General features: G+C 39.3%; 1 protein-coding gene across 11 annotated transcripts in view; it reads right to left on the bottom strand.

Moving 5' to 3' along the window:
• The window catches only part of LOC121857253 (regulator of G-protein signaling loco-like), a 44,400-nt gene extending 17,488 nt beyond the window's left edge, over positions 1-26,912 (bottom strand). For 4 of the 11 annotated variants that reach the window (XM_042353240.1, XM_042353242.1, XM_042353241.1 and 1 more), the window contains exons 1-8: positions 22,091-22,959; positions 9,835-9,960; positions 9,309-9,461; positions 8,902-9,123; positions 6,393-6,566; positions 5,865-6,098; positions 231-428; positions 1-51 (exon numbers count right to left, since the gene is read on the bottom strand). The exon at positions 1-51 is cut by the window's left edge and continues 147 nt beyond it. In XM_042353240.1, coding sequence (XP_042209174.1) covers positions 1-51; positions 231-428; positions 5,865-6,098; positions 6,393-6,566; positions 8,902-9,123; positions 9,309-9,461; positions 9,835-9,960; positions 22,091-22,900 — 1,968 coding nt within the window. In that variant the 5' untranslated portion in view covers positions 22,901-22,959. Of the gene's footprint in view, positions 52-230; positions 429-5,864; positions 6,099-6,392; positions 6,567-8,901; positions 9,124-9,308; positions 9,462-9,834; positions 9,961-10,496; positions 11,058-22,090; positions 23,302-26,415; positions 26,720-26,805 lie in introns of those variants that run through there. The other 7 variants (XM_042353235.1, XM_042353234.1, XM_042353236.1 and 4 more) reach the window with 7 other exon arrangements.
• Positions 26,913-27,858: the final 946 nt, after the last annotated feature.

Below are 27,858 nucleotides of genomic sequence, written 5' to 3'. Positions count from 1 at the left end.
TCGCACTTCCATGCCACCAAGCATTGAACTGTCTTCACTTTTATCCATGAGCTAATAGAGACAACAGAATAAAAAGAGTTAGTAATCCTCTGTATCCCTCTAAATAACATGAGCTGTGTATAAACATGTATTGAAAATTTAATAAATCACAGTACAGTACAGTACAGTAGTACATTACTAATCTTCTATGAGGTTAACCATTTTACTATCTGTGTTAATTGAACTAATACCTTGTCTGTCTTGTGCTGGTAAACATCAAAAGTAGAATAAGAGAGTCCTCGGCGCTCTAGTAATCTAGTCAGCAACACCTGTATAGATTCATCGTTTCGGACCGCCACCACAGAGTTGCTCAGGTCAGGCAGGATTACACGACATCTGCTGTAACATTCACTCCCGCTGAAGCTCCCAAAGTCACCACTGGTGAGTGACTGTTCATGGAATAAATAGTCGAATCAATAAAGGATTTTCTTACGTAGGACACGACTAAAACTAATGACGATGAAACAATAATTTCTTCTTACCTAACTAACAGAGAAGCTTCATTAAAGTTCACCCCTAACAAAAGTCCTGTACCTATGAAATTAATTTTATTTAATTTACTTAGTCCCTTAATTTTACATTAACATCAACAATTAGCAAAGGTTATATTACTTGCTCATATTATCCAATAAACAAGTGGCTGGCCTATAGTTGTGGCACTGGGTCACACTGCCATTAACAAAACTATGCTATTGTATGTAAATTAATATGAAGCTATGATACGTCAGTAACAGGTGATACTACATTTCCATATGGTGAGGAATTTTATATTCTATGCGGTTTTCAAAATACAGTACAGTAAATCTGGTATCTCAAGTCTGTATGTATTGTGCAACTCCAGCCAACCAAGTACAGTACTGCCTGGTGTCAGGTCTATAGCCCATTCCAAACTCCTCGACCCCTTGTAATAGTAATACAGCAAGCCCTTATAATTCGCAGTCCTCTATTATTCACAGATGACACCCTGGATGTACCCAAGAATGTCTGCGGGTAGTTTTAAAGTTGGCAGCATTTTCACAGTCGAGACGGGGAGTTTTATGGCATCCCGTAAGGTGTCTCTCTTGTGACTGGGCCGCGTGCGCTCACTCCACCTCAGTGACAGTCCGTTATTACCGTAAACACTTGTCCATTTCGCATGTGTGTTACTCTGCTCTCTTAACATCTGTGGTCGTCGTGCTTGTGATGGCCCCCAAACGCCCTCCACCTTCATACAGCCACGGGAAGATGCCCAAACAAGTGAGGAGAGAAAACAAGGTCGTGTATTTCTCCCATACGTACACCTGGCAACTGCAGTGGGTAAGGGGTGTGAGTGACTGCTAGTTAGTGCATCATTTGCAGTTGTAACTCTCCTCACTTCCTGCTATATTTCATTGAATTTACTGTTATTATTAGTGTTTACTAATAGAATAGTGTATAATAGTGATTAATCATGGCATTGTAGCCAGGTTAGCTCATCACTGTAACCACCAGGCTACTGGGCCAAGCTGTGAGGTGTTATGGTATTTTCAACTCGTATTTTTGGGTAGATATACGTAAATATTCATTTATTTTTGCTCAGTTACATGCACACACCATCCTACATACATATTTTGAAAAAAGTATACAGTGATCCCTCGGTTAACGAAATTTCGGTTAACGAATTACCTTCCAAAAGATTCTTCACTTCGGTTTACGAAAAATTTCCGGTTAACGAAATCCTTACGATTTTTTCCCAACATATTTTCGCCTGCTCACCAGCAAATACAGTAATCAGTTTTAGGGCTTACATTCGTTACCATTTGAGTAAATATCAAGAAGGTTGTACTATTCAATAATTTTCCAAGTCTTATATTAAAGTTTTTAGTCATTTTAACAATTATTTAGCATAATTGAAGTACAGGGAACTAGTTTTTAGGGCGCCAAACAGCCACTTGACTCACCCAGAATGGCGTCAGTTTGTGTCTCTGGTCAGTGGAGGAAGCATGTTGCTTGAGACTCTCTTGAACATAAACTATTTTTACATTTTTACAGTACAATTATTGGTCATTTTGAAATTTATTTTACATATTGACAATATATAGTGCAGTGCAGTGTTGATATAAAGAAAATAATCTTGAATTACACCAAGTGAACTAAAATTTTATGGGTGAAATGGCGGCATGGGGTGACTTCTCTTCCACCCCAATGCCTTCTCTTCTCCCTTCTCCTTCACCCCCATTCTAATTCCCATCATCATCATCATCTTCATCAACCAGGAGCCTTCTACATGCACACCTCAAAGTAAGTGCACTTTACTGCATTTATTTTTAGTTTGTATGTAATTTTCGGTGAGCTGGAACCAATTACCCAAAATCCCATTGAAACAATTGTTTTGGTTAACAAAATTTTCGGTTAACGAACGACCTTCTGGAACGAATTGTGTTCGTTAACCGAAGGACCACTGTAAAGTACTACACCACAATTACCGACATCCTTCATTTTGGGTTGGCTAGATGGCTACCAAAAAAATTTCGTAAGTCTGATCTACATATCAACAGGTAAAAGAAAATTGTCCTAAGGGCAACACAAAAAGGGAAGAATATAGAGTAAAGCCTCCAATAACGACGTTTAATGTGTCCTCCAATACTGCAGTGTAAGGTGAATCGTCTTATAGCGAATCACTAATTACCATTAAAATAAAGCAATAATAATGAGATGTGTTCCCAAGTGTGACCTTTTCATATCTTTTGTGTGGCTTTTTACCCTCCTCTCCCCCCCCCCCAAAACAATACAATTAATGAAAATTGCAAACTATGTTCTTTAAATAATGGTTCTGAACGCACTTTATACAATATAAATGAATAATAATATGGTCACACAAGAGGAGATGGGACGCCATTGTTTTCGTTTGTGTTTACAGCCGGGAGTCCGGGACGATAGTTCTACACGAGAAAATAAAGTAAATAAGACCCTGGTTGTAACTGTAGTAAAATAAATGTAAAAAAATTAATATATATATGTTTTAAGTAACATTTAATGTTAATAAATGGAACAATGGAAGTAGCTAACCACTAATGGTAAAGAAAAGAAATAGAGATGGATTGGTAGCGCCAACATATATGTGCACAGTTAAGGATACCGCGTCATTTATCTTTTTAAGAATATGGACAAAAGATTCATTATTGTTTATGACTGAATATGTACTTGATTGAATTAATCTTTATATATGTAAAATGAACAATGCAATTCATTAATAATATGTAAAATATTAAAACACACAAGAGGATAAGAGACGGCATTGTTGTCAGTGTTTACACCCATAATGTCAGTTATCCTCCTGAAACTGAAGAAAATAAGACCCTGGTTGTTGTTGTAGTAAAATTAATGTAAAAAATATGTACCAGGATGTTTTAATTAATGTTATTTAATGTACAGTAGAAGTAACCACTGATGTTAAAGAAAAAGTGAAATTGATGGTGGAACGCCAATGTATACAGTACGTGCGCACTCAAGGAAACAGTCATTTATCTTAAGAATATGTACAAAAGATTCATTATTGTTTATTACTGAATATGTATTTGATTGAATTAATGTTTATATATGTGAAATGAACAATGCAATTCATTAATAATATGTAGAATATTAAAACACACAAGAGGAGCCAAGACGGCATCATTTTTGTGAGTGACGATGGTTCTACATAAGAAACTGAAGAAAATAAGACCCTGGTTGCAGCTGTAGTGAACTTAGTTTAAAAAATTAATAACTGTATGTATGTTTTAAGTAATGTTATTTAATGTTAATAAATGGAACACCAGAAGTAGCTAACCACTAATGGTAAAGAAATAAAGCGAGACGATTGGGAACGCCAACGTATGAACAGTAAGTGCGTACATGTTAAAACATGTCGTCATTTCTCTACATATGAATATGAAAGCAACACTTATTTATTGTTCATATATGTTTTAAATAATATTTACGAATGTAAAACAAAATATCTACTCACCAATGGTGGTAAAGTCTAAAACATAAGGACAGCCAATGAATATTGTGTAAGTTTTAACTCAGGTGACGAAGTCATCAGGTTCAACTCTGGCTGAAGCTGTAGCTTTCCATAAAGCTGTTGCTGAAACTGTTACTGAACCTGAAGTTGATGTTGAAGCTGCTTATGATGCTGAATTTGATGGTGTAGCTGAAGTTGATGGTTTAGGCCTTCAAATAATAAAGCTGTCTAAAGAACCTTGCACAGCTGCTTTCTTTTCTTATTATACATCCTTATGTAGAGGTCATTTGTGTTTATTTAAATTTTAATGCTTTGTTCTGTTAATGGATCCACTTCAGAAAATATGTTCATTGCTTGCTCCATATAATATCCACACACCTCTCACCTTTTTCATATCGTTTTAACACATCTAGTTTCTCGGTTAAGCTTAAACACTTTCTATTAGCTTTTGAACCAACACTATCATCACTTGCTCTCTTGCTCATGTTGAATAGGGATGCAAAAATGCTGTAAGAAACTTGTGAAAGTTTTTCTCCTGTTCCAGATGTGTGAAAACAAAAGGCCCGCCAAGCTCCGACTGTTGTTTACCATTCATTAGCCAGTCAGCTTCTTTGTGCAAGGCGCTCTTCATTTTTTTTACAGTAATTTTTGTTTTTATAATACATATCGGGATTTAGTTATTATTTATAGGAAAATGTAATTTTATTTTATTTTTATTATATTTTGGTCGTAAATACGAATGAAATAAGGACGTAAATTGAACTGGGTCCTAAATTAACTAGGGTTTTAAGTATGAAAAATTGTTGCTCGAACCGTTGTTATCGGAGGCTTTACTGTGTGTAGGTTATGTATATAAGCTACTGTGCCGAGTAGCATTTATATATATCATCACGTGGCAACACTGCACGTTATGTGGCAACATTGCCCCGAGGCTGCCATATGGCATGGCAGCCTCAATCTGACTGTGTGAGCCGTGCATGGCACACGCGAGTCACCACTTGTATTTCTCTCATCCATAATAAACGGACTTCAGTGTTACACAGTGTTTCCCTACCCATCACTGCATTCTTCAGGGAACACTAGTAACCACCACTGTACTGTATATTTCTTTGCACACGAGTAAAGATGTGCTGTGCCCCCTCCCATCAGCAAATTAGATTTACGGTTTTGGCTATTCGCAGCCATTTTGAGACCAAACCCCCGCGAATTTTAAGGGCATGTTGGAGAGTCAAATTACCAACTGAGAAAAGTCTTCATATTTTACGATATACTGTACAGTACTGTATATATTAAGGCTTAAGTACCTGTTTATAAAAATGTGAAAAATTCACCTTTAACATCATTATAATATCTTCTACTCAGGTGATCTTTTTGGACATGCAGTACTGTACTGCACAGTATTTTCACATGTGGATAACAACTCATAAATAATGTACTGTAATATAAAGTAGAAAATTAGACAAATTAGCATCCATTACTTAATATTTGGCTCCATTATCTCTGTGAGGCTTTGGGCTGGAAATTCAGTACTGAAGTGGGCTTTAAGCTGACTAATGTTTACTGTAGGTACAGTGCCTGTACATGGAAGCCACATGTGAACTTGTTTGCTGCTCTGGTACTATTAGTGTTTTGTATATTTATTTTGAACTTAATTATCATCAAGTCTTCACTAAAATGTTATGTCATAGTCTGAACCATTCTTACTCTTAAGTCTAATTGCAGTGTTAATTTATGGTGTGATCAAGCCCAAACCTAATCATTTGGGGTTTATTTTTATTACTACTATTATCTAACAGTGCTGATCCCACTGCCTCAGATTTTGAGATTGTACTGAATGTCCTCCCTCGTTTCTTTAAAAACTCACTTCTTTTGACAATGCTCTTCTGCCTAGGGGCAGGTCAGAGGAATTGAGAGAGGTACGACTTCCACTGATATCCGAACGGATGCTGGATGAATCTGAGGTATTACGTTGGTTGTGTTTCTTCCTGCGCCTGTACTCGGCTTCTCCTCTGTCTTTACTCTTGCTACGGTCTTTACGGTTCCATGGCAATAATGATTTTCGACGACGTTCGTCTGCATCTGATCTACTTTTCTTTAACTGCAAAGAAAATTAATTAAATAAATGAGTCAATCAGCCAACTGACCCTTTCAAGGAAGACTAAAACAGTTTCCAGTGTTTTAGGATTAAAGAATATATGTACAACAGAAGAGATATTTGGGGCATTGTAGATGAGGAAGACCAGAATATAACACATCTATTACAGCAGTATGAATGACAGCCTTCACAATATAGAACAGTATTGTTATTCATAAACAGTTCCAATACTGTACTATTAAAATATCCTTTATCTGTGTCTTAGAAATTTAATTGCTGTAGAGTATACTGTAATACCTTAACATGGGAGTCTTCTTGTGCTATCCTAAGGTCAGGATCAAGAGTCTCATCACCAGGGTAAGGAAGAGTTTGGCCTCTCATGTCCCGAGATACACAATCATTGTATAGACTTGACTTCAAGAACCTAGAGTAACTGTCAAACTTCATAAGATTGAAAATCTGCTTCTGGGCCTGCAAGAAAAAAATTTAATTTAGTTAAAAAAGAATCATAAGATATTTAGGCTTAGAAGCCTTGATGAAAGGATCATAAGACATTTGAAATTTTTAAAATACTGTACAGTACAGTACAGTGCAGTACTGTATTGTACTGTACTGTACTGTACAGCACAGTACAACAGTGTATACTGCACAGTACTGTACTATACTATACTGTACAGTACAACAGTGCATACTGCACAGTACTGTACTATAGTATACACTGTACTGTACAGTACAGTATTTTGAACAGTGTGGTAATGTGCAGTATCTAGTTCATATTTTTTCATTTAATGAAAAATAATTTATATTTAATTCAATTGTTCCTTGCGATACTGTCTCTCTTTAGTGTGATATATAACAAAACATTCTACTGTCAAAGATACAACTTCAAAATACAATACTGTAGTAAATACAGTACTATCCTGTAATGATCAAAATATACCATGATTGTCAACTGTACCCAACTGCATTAGGCCAATCACCACAGTAAAAAAAATTGGAGTCACTTTTGCAGTCATTAATAACATACAGATACCTCTAAAGTTGACAGTTTGATGATCTATCTTATAAATAAAACACATTGTTGCACAATTTACCTGTACAGTACAGTATGCCATAATGACTGCCACTAAAGATAGCATAACACAGTACTGGATGAAAATTATACAGGGTTGGTGACTTATGTTAAAAAGGATACAAAAGCGTTCACATTAACTTCAGTATTTTCTACATTATTAGTTAAGAACTGTGATGACAGCTAATGTGTATGTCACTAGTCCTATACAGCAGACTCCAACATTATTAATTCTGTATAACCTTCAATATTATGACAGTCAAGCACACACGACAGAAAGTGATAAATGTCAGTGGAGAAATTCCAAGGTTGTAGCACTACAATGCCTATTTTTTATTGTGATGGGAGAAGAGCTCATTTGTTGTTCTGATGCCAATACATTTTGGTACTTTTCATCGTATAGATGAGTGAGCAGTAGCGAACATAATAGTACCGTATAATACAGTTGTACACCCACTAAAAAATTATTGGGCACCCTTACGGCGCGATACAATCTGACACGGGTGCCCAATAATGTTTTAGTGGGTGTACGCCTTATAGTTTGTTGACCTCTTAGTGCTAATGAATGGATACTTTAAACTTCTTTCCAGTCAATAACACTTCAGTACCTCAGTCCATCTGTCAAGGATTCAACAACAAAGATACAGACACACACACATTTTTTCTTTGATTACATCTATTTGACCTTGGCAATTACAAAAAACTATGTGAGAATCATTTAAGGTGTCTGCTTTGAGTTTGTTTCTGTGATCTGCTGTAATTCATATTAACCCAGTTAATCATCAGACCATATTTTGCTGTTTAAAGTGAACTAAGTAATTCTAAATGCTTAACACCTTTCATCAATACTGGTCAGTATCATCTGCTATAAGAAATAATTACACGTCTAAGTGATACATATATTAAGAAGATACAGTAGTTTGTATGTTACAGCATAATGTGTTTGATGTCTCTGCTCCAGAAGCTGATGATAGTTTCATTGATCAAAGGCTTCAACATAACAAGAAAAGAATCATTTAATGCTATTCAGTCTTCATTTATTTTTAATGTATCAGGATAGAGCTAAAATTTTCCTTTTCCTTTTTGTTTCAATATTTTTCATTACGGTCCACTGCCAATTTTCCGGCACTCTTGGTTCCAAAGCCTTGCCGGATTATCCGTTTTGCCAGACCAATTGAGGTCAAGTAATAATAATTCAACAATACTGTACACCTCTGACCCACTAATTATACACCTCTCGTGTCTCTAAAGCACCATGGACTGCTAGAAACTTAAATTAAACAAATATTAAATGTAAAATAAATGTGAAAAAGCCATAATTTTGAGCAACATTACTGTACACACTTTGTACTCAAATGTACAACACTAAAGGACTAAAAAATTTATCTCTTGTGCAAACTGTGAGATGTTTATACTCAAATTAATCACTATCTTACAAGGATTCCAGCAATGCAAGTTATATTCTACTAAGTCTAGTCAGCTACATTTTATAAGATAAAAACTTTAATCCTAAAACTACCTTCACCCCAGGCTGGGAGGGAAGTTAAGTGCCCTCTCATAATTTTGTCCGGACTAAAGGAGGTGCCGGACCATCAGTTGCCGGATAATAGGTGATGTACCTGTATATTACTGTATAGTACTGCAGTATTTGTCTCCAAATATACTTCCATTACTATGCTGTATAGGAAGGAGCTTTTCAAAAGAATGCTAAAATCCAATACGTAGCTTTATCACCTGGTCAAATAAAAATTGATTTGGAGAATGAAGGCCCTCTCCTGCATCCTGTCTTGCCTGAGAGTCAACATTGACAGGTTCAGGGGCGCCACTATACAGGTGTCTCTCAAAGATCTCCTTTGCCATGGCTCGGAGTTCATCGGGGTTGGAGACCCGCTTGTATCGCTCACAAGCCGTCCAGAAGTATATGTTTTCATGACTGTATTCTTTTTTCAAAAATTCCTGTTGTGATACAAACAAGAAATTAAAAAAGCAAAAGGGACTACAAAGAAAGAAACTATGACATTTAAAAGTCAAATGCAATATTATTTTAGAGATAATTCCTTCCAACATCCCATAATGCACTGAAATAAGTCCACAATTATTAAGCAATTATACATCAAGACAAGAAACTCATCATAACTCACAGCAAAGGTGTGTAGTCCTGCTGGATCTTCTAAAAGCTTCTCGAAAGAAGTTGCCCAAGCACCTACCCTCCCAACGTCAATAGCACGCTCTGAGGACACACTGCCTCCTACTGACCCACTATCACCGTCTAAGAGGCTGTGTGGTGCTGATATCTGTGTGTTTTGGGGGCAACAACAAGTTATACACAGTGAATAAGTGATGGACTGTATCATAATACCTGTGTATAGTATGGTAACATTTCGTATAAAGTATAACAAGACAATATTTAAATCTTTCCTCAGTGGAGCAGAAAATTTATCCTTTAATATGAAACAAAATATCACAGCTGTTCCTCACACTTCAAAACATCATCCACACCATGTCCTTCAACCTTTGAGCAAATGATGAGACACTAATAAGCAATTGGTTTACCATTATAGACCCAACACTGGTACAGTACTGTACTGTACTCTAACAGGTGATCTGTACAATAAAGACGATACATGGTCTATCATTAACACAGTTTTTAAAGTGAAGACAACACACCTTCCCAATTTCAGTATCAGAGTGAGCTGAAGGGTCCTGTTGGTGGCCAGTGTTGTGTCTTGAGCTGTGAAAGGGGCGGCGAAGTGAGTTGCTCCGAGTCCACTTCTTCTCAACGCCTCCATCAACCTAGAAATAAAAATTGTGGGTGTAAATCTTTGCACAGATAATTTTCATATTACTGTACACTGTATATTAATTTACAACTACATTATCATTACAAAATAAAAAGTAAAGCCATAAACTTACACAAAATAAGACTCAGTAAAGTATACAGGTATTAAACACTTTTTTATATTTTATGGTTGGCAGATAAAGACACAACCTACTGTATCTAACTAACCTCAATAGTAAACAATTTCAGAACTTTCCATTAATCAAACATTTAATATTTCATAGCAATGACTTACCATCATCCTATAATTAATAAATATATATTAATATATATATATATATATATATATATATATATATATATATATATATATATATATATATATATATATATATATATATATATATATATATATATATATATATATATATATATATATATATATATATATATATACACCTGTTTATATATTGTACAATTTTTTTTACCTACTAGAAATCACATTGATCAATTACCGATAGTTTTGTTATCCAGTAACACTGCAACTCACCGCCAGATGTTCCATGGACCGACTAGTGACTGCTGGAGGTTTGCCAGGATCTAAACCAGCAGCCATGATCATACTTAGTCGCTTGTCCTTCCTAAAAGACTGTCCTCGCATATTTGGATCACGACGGATGGTTACAAAATGATCCAAAAGCAAACCTCTGTGACCCTCAGACAACTCTTCTATATTTGCAGGTATATCATCACTAAGACAACTACTGTTTATTGATGTACAATCCTCATCCCCAGTCTGTGAGTGATGACTGCCTTTACCACAGTTTTCACACTGTCCCGTGTCCTCACAGTCGGCATAATGGAGAGGAGATTCAGATCTGATTTCTGGCAATGTAGAATTACTCTCCTCGGCACTGTCTGGGTCAAGAGTCTCCTCACTGGAGGAGAGACCATCGTAGATCGTTTCCCTCACCTCAGAGATGCTAGGCAAGTTATCCATTGTCTCCTAATTATTATTATTTGGCTCTGTAATAATAACCATTGTAAAATTCTAAGCACATCAATTCACACTTTTCTTACATGCCTCTTTGTCCATAACTCTATTTTAACTTATTGTATACTGTAATACCTAACACAGTACTGTACTGTTAATAAATATAAATGTGTCATCTTTAACTAGCACAGGCACATAACAAATAAAATATAACTAGACCATAATAGATACAGGAACAGTTTGTACTGTACAGTACTTTAAGTACCATTCACCATCTATTGGTTTACAATCTACTATATTTTAATAAGAAAATGTGTAAATCCTGGGAAAAGCATTTCTCTTATATAATAAAATCATAACAAAAGAAGATGAAGTGACAAGTGGTAGTTTTTACAAAGTGCGAGAGTATACTGTACAGTGCACTAACACCCCCCCCCCCTCCACACATACACCAGCACAACTATACAACTAAACATTTGAATTTAATGTTTCAGGTCAATTGCAATGGAAGCAGAAAAGCGAATGCTAGCAACAAAGTATAGAAGACTTGCTGACTTATGAATACAATATGCTGTACTGTACAGTAGTACAATACAGTACAGTTCTGGACATACATCTGTCAAGGCAGACACAACCCCATAATCTTTTTACAGGATATAACACCACTACAAGTCCATAAATTACTATTGCTGATGTTGGTAATAAAAAAAAAAAAAAAATCACAGATCTTGAAATTAACTGACACAAATTTACTAAATAAGTTCCAAGTAACTTGTTATGTGATACAGAAATATTAATATATCAAACAACAGTCCATCCAGGCACAGGTCATCGACCCACAATGGGGCCTGGGGGGCAAAAAAATATGAGTGAAAAATAATATGTACTGTAATAATAAAAACTATAGAGAAAAAAAGGTTTCTGTATTTTAATCTACACCACCGCAAAACCAGCTTTTTGAAGTGAGACAGATTGTATAAGTATGAAAACACAGAAGAAGGCAGAGCATTCCACAGTTTGGCTGTGTGAGGAAAGAAGGATGTACTATAACGGGTTATTATAGTGTGACCGACATCCACACAGAAACGGTGGGCACCGCGGGCAAGACGTGTGTTACGAGCCCACGGCCTTGCCGGCGGATGCCAAATCCACCAAACATTGCCCGTTAAAGTACCTGTAAAAGAGAGAGAGTGAAGCAACATTGCAGCGAAGAGAAATGAAAGAGAGATTATCAACTAAAGGAGGAGAGTTAATGAGACGAAATGCCTTTGATTCCACCAAATCTAACAGTTGGACAGAAGAAGAGCCACCCCAGATATGAGAGCAGTACTCCAAGTTAGGACGAATGAATCCCTTATACAGTCTCTCCTCAACTTACGACATATTTGAATTATGACAACCCGGACATACGACGACCATGGTTGAATAAAATATTTTTCACATTACGTATTTTTGAGTCCCGGCATTAGTGATCGCGCTGTGTACTGACAAAATTTTTGTTTGTAATTCCCTTTAAAATGGCTGACAAGCATAAAAGTTAGAGTTCTCATGGTGCTGGGAAGAAAAAGAGACAACCATTTTAGAATTTCTATGTATTATTTTCGCCTTTTTGACTTACTACCAATTCGACTTACGACCTGGTCGTCTGGACGGAACCCCGTCGTAAGTCGAGGAGAGACTGTATACTTGAAGCAACTGCTCAGGAGTGAAGTAGTTACGGCATCTGCACAGCATTCCCAGCTTTTGGGAGGCAGTTTTAGCAATGTTGAGGATGTGTGGCTGCCATGACATATTAAAAGAAATGGTGAGGCCTAGCATATCTCTTTAAGAATTTGGCAAAATGATTGCATCCTGAAATGTGTTTGGTGGGAGATCTTCCATTTTGGAATGAGTAATTGGTAAATACAGTACTGTGTTTTATTACTATTGAATTTAACCAAGTTTCTACCTCCCCATTCGGAGATGCTGCACAGATCCGCATTGATAGATGTAATGATATCAGTTCTAGAAGCAGATCTAGTTTGAGAATTAGGAGGAAGGGAAAATGTGAAGAAGAGTGATGAGTAGAATCATCAGCGTAAGAATGGATAGAATTGGTCATAGTGCAAAGTAAATGATTGATAAAAAGAAGGAAGAGAGTAGGTGAAAGAACAGAACCCTGTGGGACACCACTACTGTTAGAGAAAGAGCGAGAGATCGATCCCTCGACAACAACTGCCATGGATCGGTTCTCAAAGAGCTAGAATTCAGAGAACAAAGTGGGGAGAGAAACCATAAGAGGGAAGTTTAGAAAGCAAAGTCTTGTGCCATACCCTGTCAAATGCTTTGGAGATGTCGAGAGCCACGACGAAAGTTTCCCCATAATCCCTAAGAGAGGATGACCAAAGATGGGTGCAATAGGAGAGCAGATCACCAGTAGATCTTGCCTGGCGAAAGCCATACTGATGATCCGACAAAAGAGAATGGCGCTCAAGGTGACGGAGAGAAATGGGAGTTCAAGATAGTTTCGAAAATCTTAGAGAGGGATGAAGTTGGGGCGATAGTTAGAGGGATTAGAATGGTCACCCTTCTTCGGGATGGGCTGAACCAAGACATGCTTCCAAGAAGAAGGAAAAGTTTGGGTTTTGAGGCAAAGGCAAAAGAGGCGAGCAAGCACAGGGGCCAGAGCTGCAACACACACCCTCAGAACACGAGGGGATATTCTGTCCGGTCCATGCGCCTTACTCACATCCAGATCGAATAACACACCAGCAAGTGCTAACTAACTGTTGGGCAATTTTGAAGTACTGTACTGTACTGAGAAAATATTACCAAGCAACTAATGACTCATATACAATAACACACTTTTAAAAAATTTCCCATAACAACGGTTCTGTAAGATAAAGTTTTATTGAACAGAACAAAGTAGAAATTACTATTCTGACAAGACTGTGTCGGAGGGAATAATACAGTAACTGATAGGGATGCAATGTGAGCAGAGTTACAGTTGGTCACTGTGGACTGATGCATATACAGTACAGTAGTATATATATATACAATACTGTATTTATACCTGTGTATATATATATACTGTATATACATATATATATATATATATATATATATATATATATATATATATATATATATATATATATATATATATATATATATATATATATATATATATATATATATATATATATATATATATATATATATATATATATATAATCAACGACCTCACCAGACAGGAATCGAAACCTCGACCTACTGGGTGGGACTAGGGAATGCTACCGACCAACCCACAAGGACACTAAAAGCAGTCCTAGACTCAGTTATATTTCACACAAAGCCTGTTCATCGAGCTGATGGTGCCGTGAACCTCATTGGGAAATGCCCGTGCCTCGTATGTGGTGTCAGTAGCATTTTACCGAATCCAGCTGGTATGAAACACGAGGTACCATATATATATATATATATATATATATATATATATATATATATATATATATATATATATATATATATATATATATATATATATATATATATATATATATATATATATATATATATATATATATATATATATATATATATATATATATATATATATATATATATTATTTTTTTTTTTTTTTTTTTACAGGGATTAGTTCACTCAGGCATGGGTCACTGACCCACATTGGGGCCTCGAGGGCGAAAATGTAAAAATAATAATAATAATAATAATAATAATAATAATAATGATGATAATAATAATAATAATAATAATAATAATAATAATAATAATAAAAATAATAATAATAATAATAATAATTCAGATTAAATAAAATTTATAATAAAAAACACAATTAAAAATAACAATAAAATAATACAAATAATAATGATAATAACAATACTCATAATAATAATAATAACACTAATAATAATAAAGAACCATAAAGAAATAAAATAAATAAAAGTGAGAAACAGTACAGTATATATACAGCTGCTCCCCGACTTACGACGGGGTTAGGGACCGACATCCAGGTCATAAGTCGAAATGGTCGTAAGACGGAAATGCTGAAATAATACATAGAAAATCTAAAATGGTTGTCTCTTTTTCTTCTCAGCACCACAAAACTCTCACTTTTAAGCTTGCTAGCCATTTTAAAGTGAATTACAGATGAAAATTTTATCTGTGTACTGACTTTGGGACTCAAAAATACGTAATTTGACCAAATTTTGGTACGACTGAGGCAGGTCGTAAGTGCGGGTGGACGTAAGTCGGGGAGGAGCAGGGTCTACCATTAGACAACACATTATGCTTCCAATGTCTTCCCAGTACCTCCCTGTTTGGTAGCTGTCTACTACCTACTAGTGTCAGTCATTTCACAAAATCACCAAAAGATTTTAAGTCAAATTATGAAAGGAATGTTTCTCAAAGGTTAGGTTAGGACCCAGTTAGTTAAATTAGATAAGAATAAAAGAAACTACAGTAGGCCTATTGGCCAATACCTAAGCAATGCTATGTACTGTGCAAAGAAAAAAAGTCATGTTACAATTATGTTCAGAAATTCACGACGAAGAATTTGGGTAAAGTTCCAGATTTAGACAAGAAGCTTCACTCTTACTATCAAAATTCTTCATCGTGGGTTTTGGAACATTTTTCCATTGACTATATAGTACACCCAACCATTTATCACTCGTGTATCTGTACAACCTGTACTGTATTTGAAGCTTTGCAAAGAATTCGAGTTAAAGATTGTGTTTGTTATTTTATTTCACTCATCCACAACTCTACATCTGAATTAGCGTTAACTTGATTCCCTCCTACATGCACATCTCTCTATTTAAAACCATTCCTATGTGTTCGCTCCCTATGTGATAATTTAAGTGCCTTATTTATATCACTTTAACTTAATCATACACTGCAAATTCAGTTTTTAAACCTGTTACTACACTGAAGGTTCCTAATGCCCGGGGTTAACTTTGTCACCCTGCTCTGAATGCTTCCTAGGGAATCGATATCCGTCTACAGTATAGTACAGTGGCCAAAACTGAATCTCATAACCCAAGTGTGGTCTCACATACACGAGATATAGTTAAGATAACATCGTTGCACCTGTTACTGCCATCCCTAGATAATAACCCTCGTACAGTACTTTGTTTGCCTCATTTTAGTACCTTCAACGTACTGATGACAAGATTTTATGTCCCAACTTATTCCTTTCCCTCAAATTTTTCACAATCGTATTTAACAATATCTACGGTGGTTCCAGTTTCCATTCCCTAGCCCTAAATCTGAACACTTTTCAATCCATACTAAATGTTTTTTAAGTTTTTCTTAAAGTTTGTGTCAACAAAATGTCCTTCTGTTGCTGTCAACGCCTACAGTATATCTCACCAAAACTAACCCGAGTGAAACATTCTTTTGCTATCTGATTAAAAAAATTATTTTATTTCGTGTAACAACTGATTACACAGCTTGACTGACCGTACTAAACATCTAATACACATATGCGTGCATGGAGTGTGCAACTGTATGTTAAACAATAAGCACTTGACACAAAAAGAAACACACGAGAGCTCTACCCAGGATCTTTTTATCGTTGTTAGACTAGTGTATGTACTACTAGACTAGTGTATGTACTACTAGACTAGTGTATGTACTACTAGACTAGTGTATGTACTACTAGACTAGTGTATGTACTACTAGACTAGTGTATGTACTACTAGACTATATGTACTAGACTAGTGTATGTACTACTAGACTAGTGTATGTACTACTAACCTTGCTACGTGCTTAAAGACCTTCGTTGTTGAAGCACAATAATATTATAACAACAACAAAAAGAAACAAATGTGCACATAAATCATCAAAAACAAATGACCAAACATAAACAAATAAGTAACAACAACGAGCAATGGTTTATCATGACCCAAGATGACCCGTGCCCGCTGTAGTGACGAGCGTTGGTGTTGTCAGTCTCTCCACCACACTGGTCAGCCCTGCACACCCTCTCTCCACCACACTGGTCAGCCCTGCACACCCTCTCTCCACCACACTGGTCAGCCCTGCACACCCTCTCTCCACCACACTGTTCAGCCCTGCACCTCTCTCCACCACTGTTTCAGCCCTGTACACCCCTCTCTCCCACCACACTGTTCAGCCCTGCACCCTCTCTCCACCACACTGGGTCAGCCCTGCACACCCTCTCTCCACCACACTGGTCAGCCCTGCACACCCTCTCTCCACCACACTGGTCAGCCCTGCACCTCTCTCACACACTGGTCAGCCCCTGCACCTCTCTCCACCACACTGGTCAGCCCTGCACACCTCTCTCCCACCACTGGTCAGCCCTGCACCCTCTCCACCACACACTGGTCAGCCCTACACACCCTCTCCACCACACACTGGTCAGCCCTGCACCCCTCTCTCCACCACACTGGTCCAGCCCCTGCACACCCTCTCTCTACCACACTGGTCGGCCCTGCACACCCTCTCTCCACCACACTGGTCAGCCCTGCACACCCTCTCTCCACCACACTGGTCAGCCCTGCACACCCTCTCTCCACCACACTGGTCAGCCCTGCACACCCAATGAAACAACCCTGCATTACGCTACGCCCTACGGAAGAATTTTTTACAACTTAAAGTGAAATAAAGTCTTTAAAAGTAATTACTGTAAATTGCTCCTTTAAATCTGAACTATCAATTTATTTTCAAATCACCAAAACATCTCAAAATAGTTCTTAAACTGTACTTTCTTGAAGGCGTACAGAACGTAGGCTACTGTACATGCACACATTATACTGTTCAGACTAATTTTCTAACTTCTAAAGTCTTGTTTCACTGTTTTCGTGCCACATTTTGTTACCAGATTAATATTCACCATTTCCGGATCCATCTAATTATTTTTTTCTTAGTCTTGGCGTTTGTTGACATCGAACAAATTCTTTCAGTTTCTTCACTAGAGTTGGGTAAGGGTGAGTACCAGTTTAGCCACACAATCATGGTTATGTTAACTACCATCTCCAGCATTCTTTACATCAGATAAAAATAACCAAAACTCAGTCTGTTTTCTCTAACTCTCGAATTTCAAACTTATTAAAATAAAGGTAAATTTTTCCATTCCTCAATCAAATCACGAACTGGATCAAACAATTAATGTTCTTTATTTTTCCTTAAACATTAATAAATGCTGTGGAACACCTGCCTAACATAATGTACATTATCACCAGCTAACCCTTATCACCACCTGCCTAACATAATGTACATTATCACCAGCTAACCCTTATCACCACCTGCCTAACTACATTATCACCAGCAACTAAACTCGAGTAAATAATGTTAAAATAAATAAAAATAAATACATAAATAGGCCAAACTAAGTATTATTAAGCCAGACCACAGAAAGAGCCACAAATAGATCTTTTTGGTCTAAGAACGGCCTATGAGGCAATCCTGCACTTACTGTACAGTACCAAGTTTTCCTTGAAAATATAAGGGGTTACTAAACGTATAAATAATAATTGTTGCCCCTCATGTAACGAGGATGGCCGGCCCAAGGGCCACCTAGGCGTGAATTTGTTCATGGTGTAGAAGCTGTCGCCAAAACAACACCTCCACCCTAAGTTAACGAGCTGCATGACCCAGTGTCAAGGAATAGTCCGAGAAGACCGGACAACTCGCCAACTGCACTGGCTAACCATTACCCCAGAATACGATGAATTCAATTTCAATTTCAATTGTTTATTTCTTGATAGAGGAAGCGGGATCCTAGTGCTGTCACTAGGTACCCCTGTACAATAACACCAGAAGCATCTGGCAAGTGTGACAAGTATATACAGTATAAATATTATAAAGGGGCTTACTAAAGACGATCCGCAAATCATTAACATCAAGGTCCCCAATACTCTTCACACTAAGTTCATTTAAATAGATCGGTCAAAGAGGACAGGTTAGAAATTATCGACAACTTGTAACTACTGCACTGTAAACCCGATAGTGAAATTTGAGGGGACAATTGCTATTAATATTTGAGTTCTCGACGAACCATGGTGAATGGCAACTAGCATCGGCGCCCCGTGATGACGCAACATGGAGCCAGCTGCCTCTGTCTGTGTTTGTTTGCCAACCAACCTGCCCGAGTGCGTCTGCCAAACTGTATGCACTCCTGCCTGCCAGCTTATGTAATGATACACAGAAGTCCTCCCATATATATGTAAACAATGTGAACACTACCTCCTAAGATCACTAGCGTAGCTGGGGGGCGGGAGGGGTGGGGGCGGTCCGCCCCGGGCGGCACTTTTGGGTCTGCTCATCACCCATATCTGCAGCTACTGGAGACGTTAATCCATCCCTTTGTATCGGCGGCAAGTTAATCCTTGTCGTGTCTGACCTAACACCTGACCCACATCATCACGGCCACGTCATGAGCTACACCCTTGCTATGAGGCCCCCCGCCACACACACAACCTGTAACCTGTTGAGGATTAAGGAAACAACTTCAAACAAGTACGCCAGTGAGCTCATGTGGTGTGGGTCAGGTGTTAGGTCAGACACGACGAGGATTAACTTGCCGCCGATACAAAGGGAAGGATTAACGTCTCCAGTAGCTGCAAAACCATGCAGTCTCGGGTCATATCAGTTCATGTACAGCCGACCAATCCACCAGTTACAAGCAATTCACTTCAGTTCTGCACAAGTCTCCATCGTGACAAGACGAGGGGAGGCTAGACGACTTTGAGATTTCAACAGCTTCATGAATTTGCTGAGAAATATGCCTTCCTTACCCCATTGAATCTTTTGGATGATAAATATGAGTGTCAAATAGATCACGATCACGACGACATTGATGAAGAGGAGTTCCTCGTTGAGAGAAAAAGACTTCAGCATTTTGTTGCTGTTGCTGCTATAACTATTAAAGACAGAATACAGACGTGGAAAGAAGGCCCCCTTGAACTTTTGCAGTTTATTCAAAAGTATAACCTTGGGAACTCGGTTCCAAATATAGTAATAATGCTGAGGATTTTCCTCACAATTGCTGTTAGTGTTGCTACCTGTGAGAGGAGTTTTTCGAAACTAAAACTGATCAAGAATTACTTAAGATCTACTATGAGCACCTTGCGGTTGAGAAATCTTGCCATACTGTCTATAGAGCGACAATTGACAGATGAAATAGTTTTTGACAATGTCATTGAAGAATTTGCCAACAAAAAAACAAGAAAAGTTACTTTGTAGAAAGTTGTAGTTTTAATTTCAGAAATAAAGATGGTCCTAATTTTTTACACTTTTTTACTTTTTTCCCTATCCTATATGTCGTTTTTGCTTTTTGTTTAACTGTTACTTATAAAGTTTAAGTATGTTTGGTGTGTATTTAAAGCATACTATATTTGAGTATGTGAAAGTACAGTAATATTATAATGGTACACAAACTATTTAATATATATATATATATATATATATATATATATATATATATATATATATATATATATATATATATATATATATATATATATATATATATATATATATATATAGAGTGAGTCACTGTGCAATATGTATTTTTTGTGGGGGCACGGGGGGGGGGGCAAACTCAAGGGCCGCCTCGGGCGGCACACACTCTAGCTACGCCACTGCCTAAGATGTCCCCACACACAACGCTTCCGTGACGCCTGCTGGACCACCACTCCACGACCCCCTGACGGAGACACGATGATCCTCCCCATACTGGCCAGATATTATGTAAATAACATTGATTATGTGTTAAAGGAATATCTTTCCTTCCTTAGGCTTTAGTAAGCCCCTTTATAATATTTATACTGTATATACTTATCACACTTGCCAGATGCTTCTGGTGTTATTGTACAGGGGTACCTAGTGACAGCACTAGGATCCCGCTTCCTCTATCAAGGAATAAACAATTGAAATTGAAAAAATTGAACAATGTGATTAATGACAGATAATCGTGTATATGACACTCAAAAACACGAAGATTGCAGAGTCAAGCACAAAACTAACATTTGGACACCATGTACAGCACAGTATATAAACTCAAACATTAAAAAACAAACAGACATAATTATACTAAAATTCGTAAACAAAATAGACACGCATTATCACTCTTCTTCAGCCGTCCCAGTTCATCTGTGGTTCACAAAATAACTTTAACCCTAAAGACAAACTTATATATAAACAATAGATGTGTTGGTAAGCCGCTGAACACTTTATCTGCTGGAGGCACAACTGACACACTACATCATCTGAATTTTAAGAACTTCATCTTGTGTTGATATATATTAAGTTTCATTGAATCAAAGGCATCTGGTAGCGACACACCCTGTTCGTGTTGTGACTATCGGTATTAGAGTTTTGTTCCTGATTGTAACATGAACTCTGACCGCCAGTAGCCATCTTGAGAATACTTACCCAACTTTTCTTTCTTCTACACGGTTAAAGAGGGAAACGAGAGAGGTTAGCTGTTTGTCCTCTCCAGCATGAGAGAGAATGAGTGTGTGTGGTATAGGGATTATTTAAAATCATAAATGTGGGACAGTAATACCATTCCTTAAGGGTGGGTGGTAAAGGGATAGCGTTCCTATCTATAATTAAGGTGAATACGATTTGCGAGACGGATATTTTCTATAAAGAAATATACAGATACACCAGTCACCTTGTATTATTTGTGATTCTCATACATACTCACAAGTGAACAACATACAGTGTATGATTATCTCGAAACCTGACACCAGCCATATCTTTCCGACACTTCCTGTATAACGTAACTGTCGTATCAGAACTCCCGCACTACCAGCCCCACCAAGCTGAGTCATTAGCTTAATTCCACGTCACATGACAAGCGATAAGGGTCTTACTGTGCCCAAGTGGCAAGCCAAAAACAGCGTCAAAACACATGACATCTTCACTATGCCTTTACAACAAACATACGCTAAGCCAGACGACCCACCACAATATTGTCTACAGTATTGTGTTGTACAAAATAAAGACAATGGCATCATTGCTGAGTCCTGAGAACACACGCAGTCCTAACCCACATCTATACAAAGCTACTGGGAACCCCAGGCTTTGGCACAAGCAACTTACAAGCTACAAGCCTCAAGGCGCCTCTTTTACGTAACGGGTACAAAGCCAGCGACAATTTCCACCTGTGTCCTACCTGTTCGTCGTCCGTCGAGGTCACATCACCGTCTCTGCCCGCGCTCTTTGACGACTTGCTGAAAAACTTTCTTCTAGTTGACTTTCCTCTGCGCGATCTCGAGCGCTCACCGGAATTACCAGTTTTCTGGGCAGTAGTTAAGGTAACAGTCTTCTTTATTGAAGTGGAGGCACTGAGGGTTTTGGAGGTTGTTGAGGTTAAAGGCTTCTTGGATGTGTATGAGAATGGTGCTGGGGACGAAGGGGACCTCTGCGGTAAGCCTCTGTAGAACGTGGAGGCGTTAGTATCATCCTGGAGGACGCGGTCTTTTGGGAGTCTCTTGAGGCCCGGGGTCACATTGCGGGTTCTAGTATCTGCAGCTGCTTTCTTCGTCGACCTTGCGGCGCCATTCCTCTTGAACATTTGAGATTCCCCTCCGTTACCGTTGACTCCGAAGAAAGCCTTGATAGATGTGACGCTGCTTAAGAGAGCACTGGTGGCGCTGTTGGAGCTGGGATCACTCTTCCTCTTAGTTTCTGTTGTCTCCAACATGCTTCCGGGCCGATTTCCACTACTCCTCTTGATGCTGTCACTACTTCTCTTTTTCACAGATCTCGTCACATCATATTGCTCAAGCGTCGTCGCTGACCTCAAGAGAACACCGGGGTTATATGGCGAGAGGCTTGAGGCCATGGCCACTCTAATGGGCGTTGCCACCAGCATACCAGAAAAGTTAGAATTTTCAATTTCCAGCGCCGAGGGAACGGTAGAGCTGGTTTTCTTGTTTTGTGGAACAGAGGCCGTGACCTCTCTTCTCCCGCGTTGAGCCATTGTGTAAACACAGAGTCAGTGCAAGCATTAATGGATGTTCGTAAGTACATATAATCAATCTGAAAATTAAATTTTTTCTATCTTAAAAAAAAAAAACCAGGTTCGACAACAAATCAAATTCAAACACCAGCAGAACTCATCAAACGTTCATATTTACGTTATGTCCGTCTATTTGTCTGTCGGGTTTACCATATCTCATTTATCCGGACAAACGTATACACACAACACCACCAGTAAGGCCGTAGTACCTGTGCCGAGGTCTACTGCCCTCACCTGCAGTCATCAGTGTGAGTTAATGTCATGAATCGACCAACATTAGAAGAGGCGATACATTATGATGGTAGGTAGTGGTAGGTTGTAGTAGTGGTGGTAGTGGTAGGTTGTAGTAGTGGTGGTAGTGGTGGTAGTGGTAGGTTGTAGTAGTGGTGGTAGTGGTAGGTTGTAGTAGTGGTGGTAGTGGTAGGTTGTAGTAGTGGTGGTAGTGGTAGGTTGTAGTAGTGGTGGTAGTTAGTGGTAGGTTGGTAGTAGTGGTGGGTGGTGTAGTAGTGGTGGTAGTGGTAGGTTGTAGTAGTGGTGGTAGTAGGCTGCAGCACGGTGGTAGTGAGAGTGGTAGTTTGTTGTGATATAGCATTGTTGATGGTAAAAGGCAGGCTATTGCAGTGGGTGGTTGTTGTAGTGGGTGGTTGCTGTAGTGGGTGGTTGTTGTTGTAGTGGTGGTTGTTGTGGTGGTTGTTGCAGTGGTGATTGTTGCTGTGGGTGGTTGTTGTTGTGGTGTTGTGTGGTGGTGGTTGTTGTTGTGGTGGTGGTTGTTGTGGTGGTGGTTGTTGTGGTGGTTGTGGTTGGTGGTTGCGGGTGGTTGTTGCTGGTAGTGGGTGGTTGTTGTAGTGGGTGGTTGTTGTAGTGGTGGTTGTTGTTGTGTGGGTGGTTGTTGAAGTGGTGGTTGAAGTGGTGGTGTTGGAAGCTTGAAGTGGTGGTTGTTGAAGTGGTGGTGGTTGTTGTGGTGGTTGTTGTTGTTGTTGTGGTGTTGGTGGTGTTGTTGTTGTTGTTGTGGTGGTGGTTGGTTGTAGTGGTGTTGTTGGTGGTTGGTTGTTGCTGTAGTGGCTCCGGTTCGTGTAGTGGTGGTTGTTGTAGTGGTGGTGTGTTGTTGTAGTGGTGGGTTGTTGCAGTGGTGTTGTTGGCTGGTGGTTGTTGGTGTTGGTGGTGGTGTGGTGGTGGTTGTTGTGGTGGTTTGGTGGTGGTTGTTGTAGTTGTGGTGGTGGTTGTTAGTGGTGGTTGTTCGTGAGTGGTGGGTTGTTGCTGTAGTGGTGGTTGTTGTAGTGGTGGTTGTTGTAGTGGGTGGTTGTTGTAGTGTTTTGTAGTGGTGGTTGTTGCTGTAGTGGTGGTTGTTGTTGTAGTGGTGGTTGTTGCTGTAGTGGTGGTTGGTTGGTGGGGTTGTTGTAGTGGTGGTTGTTGTAGTGGTGGTTGTTGTTGTTGTAGTGGTGGTTGTTGTAGTGGTGGTTGGTAGTTGTTGTTGTAGTGGTGGTTGTTGTGGTGTTGTTGGGTAGTGGTGGCTGTGCAGTGGTGGTTTGTTGTTGTGTAGTGGTGGTTATTGTAGTGGTGGTTGTGTTGTAGTGGTGGTTGTTGTTGTAGTGGTGGTTGTTGTGTGTGTGTTGGTGTAGTGGTTGTTGCTGTAGTGGTGGTTGCGTAGTGGTGGTTGTTGTAGTGGGGTTGTTGCTGGTAGTGGTGGTTGTAGTGGTGGTTGGTTGTAGTGGTGGTTGCTGCAGTGGTGGTTGTTGCAGTGGTGGTTGTTGTAGTTGTGGTTGGGTGTTGCGTTGTAGTTTGTTGTTGTGGTGGTTGTTGTTGGTTGTTGCTGTGAGTGGTTGTAGTGGTGGTTGTTGTAGTGGTGGTTGGTTGTTGGTAGTGGTGGTTGGTGTTGTTGAGGTTGTGGTTGCTGTGGTGGTTGTTGTTGTAGTGGTTGGTTGTTGTTGGCTGGTTGTTGTAGTGGTTGTTGTAGTGGTGGTTGTTGTAGTGGTGGTTGTTGTAGTGGTGGTTGTTGTAGTGGTGGTTGTTGTTGAGTGGTGGTTGTTGGGGTGGTTTGTTGTTGTAGTGGTGGGTTGTTGTAGTAGTGGTGGTTGTTGGTTGTTGTTGTAGTGGTGGTTGTTGTAGTGGGTGGTTGTTGTAGTGGTGGTTGTTGTAGTTGGTGGTGGTTGTAGTGGTGGTGGTTGTTGTAGTGGTTGTTGTTGTAGTGGTGGTTGTTGTAGTGGTGGTTGTTGTAGTGGTGGTTGTTGTAGTGGTGGTTGTTGTAGTGGGTGGTTGTTGTAGTGGTGGTTGTTGTAGTAAAACATGCAGCTTGTGTTCTGCTTCATCATCATTATAACAGCGGCAGCTTCACCCAACACTCACAGTAACACTTGTCTACCATGTTAATTTCAACACTGTCAACAGATTTTTTCCGACACCATCAACACCCAACACTCTTTTGTCGTGTCTTTATTTCCTTCACTATCACTTCACAAAGTTGTTTTATCTGGGTGAACAAACACATTTATCAAGTGTTGACTGTAGCAACACAAGGTAACACTAGTACCGACCGAGGCTGTCTCCCACACACACACAAACTCCTGTAACGTGATCACTAACGGTCTGAGTCTGGGACCATCAACACAGTGCATGTTGTCACACTAACTTGGCCAAGTCGGCACAGTATTGTAATCAACGTCCACTCCAACTGTTGCAATGCTGACTCACACTATAACTTTGGTTAGCGGGATTAAGGCAGTTGCAACATTCAACACGTCAGCGGATCCAAGGTTATTAAGTCAGATCCTGTGTCGACTTTCCATGTTATCAGTGACAACTGGGCGTCAGAAACATAAACAAACTAACATCTTCATCCGGTATTACAAGTCGAGGACGAGACGGTCGGTCGGTTGGTTTGGTGTACCACTTGCAAGAGTTGGAGGGTGGACACGGGCCGTGGGGACGGAAGTGTCGTAGCCGTGACTCCACAAGTGTACACCTCGTTATGCTACATGGATCACAACACACTGCCTCTGACTCATTCTTACAATCGCTCAAGCCGTTAAACTTCGCACGAGTTAAACTTTAGATAAAACTCCTCTGATATCCGGCGCAGCGCTCTCCAGTTGATCCTTGTGCAGCACCAGTGGAGACGAGAGCCTGGATCATTTGTGTGTTGGGTGGAGCAAGAGTCAGACGCAGGAACTAATGGCGTGGTGGGTGGGTATGTCACTAGTCCACCTGGGTCATGTCACTAGTCCACCTGGGTCATGTCACTCGTCCACCTGGGCCAAATCACTAATCCACCTGGACCAAATCACTAGTCCACCTGGGCCATGCGGGAAGCGAGACTCACGACACCAAATAATACTGTACTTCATTTTCTCATCCAAAAGTTGCACCACTAACTCTGCACTCCGTCCGTAAGAGGTTGGCGACGAGTATGACTGGCTACAATAGCGCACCACTCACTAGAGGGTGTGTGTGTGTGTGTGTGCGCTATACTATACACCAACTATGGCGGTGAGGAGGTGGGGGGTGAATCAGCAGTAGTGTCAGCAGGTAAAATAGGAGGAGCGTCACTGATGAGGGCCACGACTAGCAGTAGTGATGATGTGGCCTCAGTGGTCTGGGCACTGTGGCCTCTCAGTATCTCGTTGTATTTCCTCTGGTTTAGGATTTCCCGTTTCATATGTACACCACATAAACCACTGACTTAACACGTATGACAAAGAATATCACTCATTTCTTATCCCTATATTCCCAAATGACTTTCTTCTATTACACACTAAACATTTTCCTTTTATATATGACACTTGCGTCCATCGTCCATCTGACACCAAGGCAGAAATGTTAAAATTTCTACTTTTTTCACTTGTTACCAAACACGAGTACGGTAAACACACAAATATCAACCGAGAAACACTGGAGCAGGTGTAGGTAGTGAGGGTGAGATGCCGCCCTGGTGGGTGCTGTAGCCCAGCACCCGGTAAGGACCTCGGCGGCGACTCGAGTGAACATACATCCTCACCGCCACTGACTACACCACCTTTGGTTATCTAGGTATACCCTGATACCGTCTTATCTCAGTGGGACTAACACACCACCACATGCCTCCACACTGCTCACATCCCCCAGTAAATGTTATTAAACTTAAACCCACAAACTATTACAACTTTGTACAACTAGAAAATAAATTAAAGAATATTTGAAGGTTCACCACTCAGCTTATATCTCCCGAATATTAACCACCCTAATCTGACCCAATCCATCAAAAGGCAACGTCAGGCTGGTTAATATTCAAGCGACCAAAAATTAATTCTCAATTTGCATAGATAACCTTAAATAAGGTCTTTCATTCTTGTGGTTAATAATTCTACAGTTTTTGACATGACATTTATTAACCGCACATGACAGTGCCCGGGAGAGGCCTGGGCCCTGAGCCAATTACAGTGACCTATGAGTGTGACGTCATAGGCATAATTGTGCTGATTGGCTGGAAGCTAGAGTGTCCCCAACACAGTGTGTGCTCGATTTTCAAACTCAGAGACTGTGTGTGTGTGTGTGTGTGTGTGTGTGTGTGTGTGTGTGTGCGCCATTAAGGTTTTATCTGTTTCACCCAAAGTATTGTGATTAATGTGATTCCCGTCTAACTATCTAGGAGAAAAGTTCTATTGTTATAAAGTGTAATTGTCAATCCCAATAGAAAGTGTTCAAAAAATACAGTAACCGTTATTAAGTGTAATAATTCCTCCCTCCCCTTATTGAGAAAGGTCAAGTGTCATGGTGCTGTGAGTCTTGACAAAATAACAGACCTTTCACCTGTTCCCCTTAGCGTCTCTCCCTTCCTCAGTCTCCCTCATAAGGTTTACCCTCCCTCCACATCTCTCTCTCATGAGTATAAATAGAGAATTAAGAAATAATAGAGAAAATAAAGGTACAATAAACACTAACACAAG

Source organism: Homarus americanus, unplaced genomic scaffold, assembly GCF_018991925.1.
Source record: "Homarus americanus isolate GMGI-L3 unplaced genomic scaffold, GMGI_Hamer_2.0 scaffold20465, whole genome shotgun sequence".
NCBI classification, from domain to species: Eukaryota; Metazoa; Arthropoda; class Malacostraca; order Decapoda; family Nephropidae; genus Homarus; species Homarus americanus.
Note: the sequence above shows the minus strand (reverse complement) of the source record. Positions and strands in the feature narration are given on the sequence as shown.